Source organism: Salvelinus fontinalis, chromosome 31, assembly GCF_029448725.1.
Source record: "Salvelinus fontinalis isolate EN_2023a chromosome 31, ASM2944872v1, whole genome shotgun sequence".
In the NCBI taxonomy this organism is placed as follows: domain Eukaryota; kingdom Metazoa; phylum Chordata; class Actinopteri; order Salmoniformes; family Salmonidae; genus Salvelinus; species Salvelinus fontinalis.
Window position 1 is genome coordinate 35,178,685 of NC_074695.1, and position 9,241 is coordinate 35,187,925.

Sequence of the window (9,241 nt, forward strand, 5' to 3'; positions counted from 1 at the left end):
CACTGATCCAACACTATTGGTATGCATTCTAGTTGGTTGAGTGATAACCTGGCTCAAGTTGCTAACCAGTTAATGTTCAGGTCACCCATAAAATAGACTTCTCTGTTAACATCACACACTATTAAGCATTGCACACATATTATCCCAATACTGACTGTTAGCAATTGGTGGCCTATAGCAGCACCCCAAAAGAAGACGAGGCAGGTGAACACTTAAACAACATTTGATCCTCTCTCATTTTTATAGGAATATGGCTCTGAACATATACAGCAACGACAGGTACTGGTACAGTAGATATATATAAAGTAAGGAATAGTTTTTGGCACCGGATTGATGCTGTAAAAGTCAACAGGGTTATAGGGTGTTGTAAATGGAAATTCATGAGTCCATCATGCTTTGTTTGTTTGGCCAAAGTCGGCTAGTCAGGTCGCTAGTTCATTAACCTTGAGAGCACAAGGGTTCAAAGATAGTCAAACGTTCTGAGACACTGAACAAAACCTATGACACTGCTCCTCTGGAATCTTCTGCAGCCGAGATGAACTGGTAAGTTATCACTGCGAGTTCTTCATTAGGAATCAAATTAATAGATCTTAAGAATGTAGTCTAAAGCCACACTTGTTTTAAATGGGCAATCAACAGTTGAAATAACAAAGTGATCTCACCGCCCCTGTTTCTGTAAAAAGCTAAGGATGGGGCTGGAGAAATGTAATCAATCTCAAATTCATAGACAGCTATGGCTGGATCATCCATGATATCATAATTATCATTTTAACCATGTTTTGAGGCTATATAATATTGGTTTACATTTACTTTGTTTACAAACATTGGAGTAAAACAAGCTTATATTTTGGGTTCTGTTGAGATACGACAGTTGAACTAAGCTCATGAGGCATTAATAAGTAATATTTTTTTTAAATCAATGAGTACATATAATGAATGTATAAGTCCAAAAATGTATGTAGCAACTTCAGATTGCCCCTATAAAATGCATGAATATGACATAGAGAACCACCAACAAAAACATCAACAATGGAGCAAATGCATCCCACAATAACATTTTAACATGCAGTGCTCAAGGAATGGCATTACCTGAAAGCAACATAACTTTTTTATGATTTGAAGTTTTACATAATTTGTTTACAAAGTCTCCAATGACAACAAAATCATAAACAATAGGGTAATTGGTCCATTGTTTTGGTTATGATATAGTAAGGCAGTTTTACTGATCTTATTATGGTATAAATCATATTCTTCAAAATGAACTTGTATATTTCCTTAGCTGAAATTGCTGTAAATCTTACAGACTGTGGCTTGAATGTTTTCATCTCACTTTGGTACACAGTGCGTATTGTGTATCTGTCCTCGCCGTCCTGCTTCCTGTATCGCTGAGCGTGGAAATGACGGGGTTGTTTGGCAGCTTCACTTCCCCCAACTTCCCTCGCCCATACCCCAACAACCATCACACAGTGTGGAACATCTCCGTCCCAGAAAGCCACAGGGTTAAACTCTACTTCACCCACTTCAGTCTGGAACCCTCACACCACTGTGAATATGATTATATTCAGGTAAACAGTCATGAGCAGTGGAGGCTGGTGAAGGGAGAAATTGGGAGGGCATACCTCATTCTAATGGCTACATTGGAATGAACGGTATTAAACATTTGCAAATTAAAGTTATGCATTCACACATTAATTTATAATAATAAGTTGTGTTCATAGATTATTATTATTTTTTGCATATGTTTGCTACCGTTCCATTTATTACATTCCAGCCATTACAATGCGCTCTTTCTCCGGTTTCTCCATCCATCAGCCTCCACTGGTCCTCAGAACCACCCTCAAGAACTGCATGCACTCATTAACTTGTTAGAAATCTGTCTGTGCTCATGTTGAACTAGGTGTTTGCAGAGGCCAATGAGACATTGCGTTTCTGTGGCGAAGGGGAGAAAGAGTATGTAGACGCCCCCAGGAACACAGTTATCCTGTCGGCTGGGAACATCATGTCGGTAGTCTTCAGAAGTGACTACTCCAACGAGGGGCGTTTCACAGGCTTTCAAGCATTTTACACCTCAGAAGGTAAAGTAGAATTTTATTTTACCATTACTTTAACAGGGAATCCCATTGAGACCAAGATCTATTCCGCAAGGAAACCCTGCGTGAACACAATTGACAAAATACAATAAAATACAAATATACAAAACACACTGAAGTAAAACAATCACATTCCTCAGCAAAGAGGTTCGCAATCAACATGTTGAACTGCCCGAGAGGCACCAGTACATCCAGTTATAGGGAACTCTGTTTATTGTTCCATTCATGGGGCGCAAAGAAACAAAAAGCTGCTTTACATAACTGAGGAAACTGAAGGAATTTCTAGAGTTAGCCATCCTCGAGACCAGGTATGGTAACTGATATGTTTAAAGGTTTTTAATGATGTTAGGTACTGAGGGAGTTTTTGCAAAAGTAAAAATAGCAGTGAATCAATTGACCTATGAGACTTCAAAGAGAGCCAGCCTACTTCATGGAAAATACTGCAGTGATGTGTATTGAACCGGTAGGCCGTATTAAAGCTCTATGATAAACTGAATCTAACGGCTTTAATGAAGTGGCAGCTGCATTCATATACAGTGCCTTCCAAACGTATTCACACCCCTTAACTTTTTTCACAATTTGTTGTGTTACAGCCTAAATTTAAAATGTATTACATTTAGAATCTTTGTCACTGGATTACACATAATACCCCAAAATGTCAAAGTGTAACTGTGTTTTTAGAAACATTTACAAATTAATTTAAAATGAAAAACTGAAATGTATTGAGTTAATAAGTATTCATCCCCTTTGTTAAGGCAAACCGAAAAAAGTTCAGGAGTAAAAATTTGCTTAACAAGTCACATAATAAGTTGCATGGACTCACTGTGTGCAATAGCCGAGCAGTGAATTTCAAACACAGATTCAACCACAAAGACCAGGGAGGTTTTCCAATGCCTCACAAAAATAGGCACCTATTTGTTGATGGGTATGGTGAAGTTATTAATTACATTTTGGATGGTGTATGTATACACCCAATTACTATAAAGATACAGGCGTCCTTCTTAACTCAGTTGCCAGAGAGGAAGGAAACTGCTCAGGGATTTCACCATGAGGCCAATGGTGACTTTAAACAGCTACAGAGTTTAATGGCTGTGATAGGAGAAAACTGAAGATGGATCAACAACATTGTAGTTACTCCACAATACTAACCTAGTTAAAAGAAGGAAGCTTGTACAGAATATAAATATTCCAAATTATGCATCCTGTTTGCAACAAGGCGCTAAAGCAATACTGTAAAAAATGTGGCAAAGCAATTAACCTTTTGTCCTGAATGCAAAGTGTTATGTTCGGGGCAAATGCGGCACAAGATATTACTGAGTACCACTCCATATTTTCAAGCAGAGTGGTGGCTGTTTCATGTTATGGCTACGCTTGTAATCGTTACACCTTGGAGATTTCCATGATAAAAAAGAAACAGAATGGAGCTAAGCACAGGCAACTCCCACCAGACACTGGGAGATGAATTCTCCTTTCAGCAGAACAATAACCTAAAACACAAGGCAAAATCTACACTGGAGTTGCTTACCAAGAAGACGAGATACAATTATGATTAAAAGCATCCCTTATCTCCTTATTTTCAGCAATGATGCCAGAGTCAGACAGAACCTGCTTAGGTAGGGAAGAAGAGGGTTTTGTACACTTCAGTGAATTAACTGAAGTTTCCCAAAATTTAGAAGGATCACCAGCAGAGATAGAGCTTAGAAAGTAGCTGGATTTAGCTTTCTTAATCGAGATAACACATCTGATTCTACATTTTCTGATAGATTGCTAATCTGTTAGTCAGTTTTCCTTGCTTTTGCCTAAGCCTGGTTCCTCATCTGAATAAACTCTGAAAGATCAGAGGGTTTGATCTGTTCTTGACTCTAAATGGTTTAAAAGGCGTGTGTTTATCCACCAAAGAAATAAAGAGCTAACTCTGGGTCAGGAAACAGGAGACTCTGGATAACTCACATTGGTATAATTCATGCACAACCCCTTGGGAAACAATTATTAAAAATTAAAAATAAAAATATTCTTTAGTAGACGAATGTTGACAATGGGGCTGTCAGCCCATTGCTGTTGGGGACAGACTACAGAAGGTACTTATATACAGAGACCCCCAAATCTTCTGAATTTTCCTCACAACGACCAACTAACAATATAAAACAGTAGGTATAAGGATCTCAGAATAGCCAATTCAGTAGAGGAATCAGGAAAAAAAGGCCTATTACCCGAGATGACTGTTCAGACTCTATTGCCTATATAGCAGAACTTAATTGTCCTGCGTCGGACCAATATAAATGGGCCTATGAATGTGCAATATAAATGATTACTTCTTTTTTATTTATTTTTTTATTTTATTTTTTTGCCCCTTTTCTCCCCAATTTTCGTGGTATCCAATCGCTAGTAATTACTATCTTGTCTCATCGCTACAACTCCCGTACGGGCTCGGGAGAGACGAAGGTCGAAAGCGATGCGTCCTCCGAGGCACAACCCAACCAAGCCGCACTGCTTCTTTAACACAGCGCGCCTCCAACCCGGAAGCCAGCCACACCAATGTGTCGGAGGAAACACCGTGCACCTGGCCCCCTTGGTTAGCGCGCACTGCGCCCTGCCCGCCACAGGAGTCGCTGGAGCGCGATGAGACAAGGAAATCCCTACTGGCCAAACCCTCCCTATCCCGGACGATGCTAGCCCAATTGTGCGTCGCCCCACGGACCTCCCGGTCGCGGCCGGCTGCGACAGAGCCTGGGGGCGAACCCAGAGACTCTGGTGGCGCAGTTAGCACTGCGATGCAGTGCCCTAGACCACTGCGCCACCCGGGAGGCCCAAATGATTACTTCTTGAAATTAATTTAAATTCAATATGTGAACTTCACTTTACTTGTTTCTCTACTTGTATCATCTATACACTAATAATTACGTTTATTCTAAAACTGCTTGTAAATCCCTTAATTATCAATTATACATAATTATGTATACCTGAAATGTTATCAATGCATCCTCAATGACCTGGAACCCATCTTTGAATGTATTTTTGTATCTACAACCCAAATGTAACATTATTCTTGTAGGTCTATATTAACTGGCTTCTCTCTCCCTGTTCACAGACATCAATGAGTGCCTCAGCACGGTAGATGGGGAGTCTGTGTGTGACCATTATTGTCACAATTATGTTGGTGGTTATTACTGCACTTGCAGGTTGGGATACCTGCTCCATGACAACAAAAGGTCCTGCACTGGTAAGGGTGATTTAAACTAGACAAAAAAACAGGAAATCCCATGGAATGAGGGAGTATTATTTATACAATTTGATTTGTTGGTCTAATACTGATAGCAGTGTTTGCGAACCTATAGGGCCTATATAGTTTAGGTTACATTTTTGATTAATTCATTATACAACTGCAATGCTTTCCTCTCAGCTTGGAATGGTTTCAAACATGAATACATGTATATATTCACGAATACTACAAAGAGATTGCACATTTAATTAGAATTGGCTTTAGACCATTACACAGCTAAAAGGCTTTCCTATCCATACCACTTAAAGAAGTTCTCCAATGTTTCTGAATACAGCACAAAGAAACTGAGGGGAAATATGTCTTCACAAGAAAACAGAAAAACAATATTGAATGTATGTTTTACTTTCTGAATTCTAATGGCCCCAAAGAACAGACAATTGGGAGTGTACCTGAGGATAGTCATTTGACTGTCAATTTGTCCTTCACTTATCCCATGAACACAGAACAGACTTTATGTCCATCTCTAAAGATAATTTACAGCACTTTCAGAGCAGGGCACACTGCTGCCACGTGTTTGAAATAAGTAAGCACAGCAGCTCATTACAGCATAGTGGAGTGATTACAAAGTAATTTCAGAGTGAAGAAGCACAGAGCTGTAGAAAGTAGTTGATCTCTGCCAGCTGGCGCAAGGCTAGGTTAATTACTAGAGATTCCTAAGGGAAAAGCTCCCTGGAAAAGGCGTCGAAAATTGATACCTGTTTTCAACGCTAATAGCGCACTGATGCTAGGTAATTAATCACAATTACCGACGTGGACGTGCCTTAAATTGTTATTCTTAGCCAGAGGATAAAGTGACACCACATATCAAGGGATGAATAGACAAAAATGATTATCTGCTTTCAAATTTCTCTAATTATATAAATTACAGCAACTCTGCCTCTTAGAGATATCGATTTGTTGTTGTCTATTACAACATCTGTGTACTTACTAGAGTAATAATTCAGTATAAATGAGCCCGATTGCTTATGCCAGAAGGATATTGCATCCACTAAAAGATAATAAGGGCGAATTATGACAAGACAATGCAAAGCTTTTCAATGTTTTTGCACTTACTATCCATTTTTTATTAACTAGGCTATGTCTTTTAGAAGTGCTTCAAAGAATGAGAATAAACTGCTTTAAAATAAATAAAAAAATACAAACAATTTGATTTGATTTGTGTCTTTTCCTCTGTAGTACCTTGCAGAGGTCAGGTGCTGACGGAGAGGTCAGGAGAGTTGGCCAGCCCGGGTTACCCCAGTCCATACCCCACAATGAGTCATTGTAACTACACCATACTCCTACCAGAGGGATTCAGAGTGCTACTGGACTTCCAGGAACCGTTTGACGTAGAGGGCCACTCGGATGTCCCCTGTCCATATGATGTCTTGAAGGTCAGCCGGTGCATACTAGCGTAGGGCCATCCTTTAAAACTAACCAATCAAAGACACAAGGGCTGATGAATACACAATGTATTCCTACTCATGCTCTAGAAGCAACTTGTCTTTGTCTGCTGTCCCCCCTTGGAAGATGTATGGCCTTGGAGTTCCTGACCAAGTTTTCCTTCTCTTCCAAGATCTTTACCGAAGGACAAGAGTACGGACCGTTCTGTGGAGCCTCTCCTCCTGGCAAGATAGACACGGGCAGTTACCAAGTACATGTCTCATTCAGGTCGGACATCTCAGGGAAAAACAAGGGATGGAAGATTAAGTATACCAGCTTGGGAGTTCAAAAAGCATAGTAGAACTTAAATATTAAAACATATCACATGCTATGCCAATGTGATACCTTGTCTGAAATCTTTGATAATCCACATGACATAAAAAGCCTAATTCATCAAGCAAACTCCAGTGTTAATTACATAACATTGTAAAGGGCTTACTGTGAATTTTCCAGTAATTTACAGGCAACTATTGGCAAGTAGGTTTCCTTTTCAAATAGAGCATTACCCTCTAGCCATAATTAGATAAGTTAACTTCCCATCAATCAAAACATTGACCATTTTTTGTTTCCAGAGTGGTATCCTACGAATCAGGTTTGAGGAGTTAGCAAGGTAACTTTGGCCAACTCGGAGTTCAACTTGGTATAACCAGTCATACGAATGTGGCTCACCTTTTAGCCAGGTACACTTCTATGGCAATGAATCCTTAACCTGCTCTGGGGTAGGCTAACTAAGGGCTAACTCCATTTACCCTGAATTAAGTTTCTGTGCCTCAAGTTAAAGACCAATGAAATCCGATTCCCTTGCTCTCGCAAAGATTTTGTCATCATCACCTTCATTGAAGAAGAAGATAGTAATGACAGAATGCATTTGAAACTTCACGCACAGTAAAACTTTTGTATGAAAAATAAAATGATTATGATTAAATTATTTTATTGATAGGAGTGGGGGAAAAAAGGTGCTCATGCATTGATAACCACACCAAAGACGGCATTAACAATAAGTAATAAAACCCTGAGTGGATCTAGCGTGCTTCATAGGATACCCCTCTGGTGTAGTTAGGTTGTTATTTAGGGTTTACTGTAATCGTGATCAGTTCTTTAACTTACACCCTGCAGTACTACATTTCTTTTTTAATCTTGTTTGTACTCTGGCAGATGGTGATATGGTGTGTGTTTATCACATGCGCTTTCTGTTGCTTAGTTTGATAATTAGTAGTGTGTGTTTGTGATTGCTGTTGGGGTTTTTCACCCCCCCATCCCCAGGTTGTTGTTGTTGGACTATTCTAATCTATTCTACTCAATTATATTCTATAATGTGATTATGAAGTCAGTGGTAGCTGTGCTGTTCAGTGGTGTGTCTGTGGGGTGAAGGCTGAGGATCCCAATTTCGTTCAGGTCCGATTCAAGGCCCTAGAGGAGTAACCCGAGGTCCTCTTAAAGATCCTAATACTTCTGAAGGACATACTGAATGCCAGTGAGACCAAAGTGAAGGCTCTGGAGACCAAGATGGAGGCTAATCTCCTATGAATCTGATGCTACAGTAGCAACTTCTGTCCTGGTGTTCCCCCAGGCATCTTCACAGCTTCAGTCAGGGCAGCCTACTACTATCCCAGACTGTAGCTTTAAAAGCATTTTGTTTAGAGCAATCTTTGTGTACCTGTACAGATGCAGAGGTCAGAAGAAAGACTAAACAATATAAGTGCAACAGTGACTTGGAGCCAGACTAACAGGACTCCTTGAAATAGGGTGCTGTCATGCAGTACACTGCCAAGCAGAGGAGAACAAAATCTTACGGATCAAAGCACATCAGCACCCTAGACATGCCCACCTTTACCTCAACTTCAATGAACATCCAATGTTACTGCAACAACGGCCCCAGAGTTTTACCCGATGACATGACCTTACCACAAAAAACTCTGGGCCATATCTATAAATTAGTTCCTCAAACAGATGGTCAACATCTCAATAGCTAGTATAATAACTAAAGAAACACTGGGCATCCTTACGGGACACCTCTAAATAGTTCCAACGCATTCAGATAAATACCCATATTCACGATTTTGCCCTCTGGTTTCTGATGTAACATGAACCTCCCAAATAAAAATACTTCCGTAATACTGTCCTTGTAATATCCAATGATTTTCCGAAGGTAGCAGATTTGGCCAACTCGGAGTGACCCTCAAACCCAGAACTTCACAATTACTATATGCAAACATTTACTCGGTCTGATATTTTCCACACAAACAGGCACTTGAAGCATTAAATTAATGCAGTAAAAGTAGTTTAAAAGTCAAATCAGCTGCTGCTATGTCTTCCGTCTAAGAAGCAATGATTTGTAGTTGTTTAACCTTCATACAATATGCATTTATTCTTAGTGCTCCCTAGCTACTCATCTATAAAAAACGATATTCTACGGTGCTTCAGTCTGATGAAATTGCCTGTTCTCAGA

General features: G+C 39.7%; 1 protein-coding gene across 1 annotated transcript; it reads left to right on the forward strand.

Moving 5' to 3' along the window:
• The first annotated feature begins 434 nt into the window (after positions 1-434).
• masp2 (MBL associated serine protease 2) lies at positions 435-7,129 on the forward strand. Its single transcript, XM_055892363.1, has 6 exons — positions 435-543; positions 1,343-1,565; positions 1,898-2,075; positions 5,179-5,310; positions 6,547-6,743; positions 6,926-7,129. The coding sequence occupies exons 1-6, from the start codon at positions 536-538 to the stop codon at positions 7,088-7,090; spliced, it is 903 nt and encodes a 300-aa protein (XP_055748338.1). The 5' UTR covers positions 435-535; the 3' UTR covers positions 7,091-7,129.
• The last annotated feature ends 2,112 nt before the right edge of the window (positions 7,130-9,241 follow it).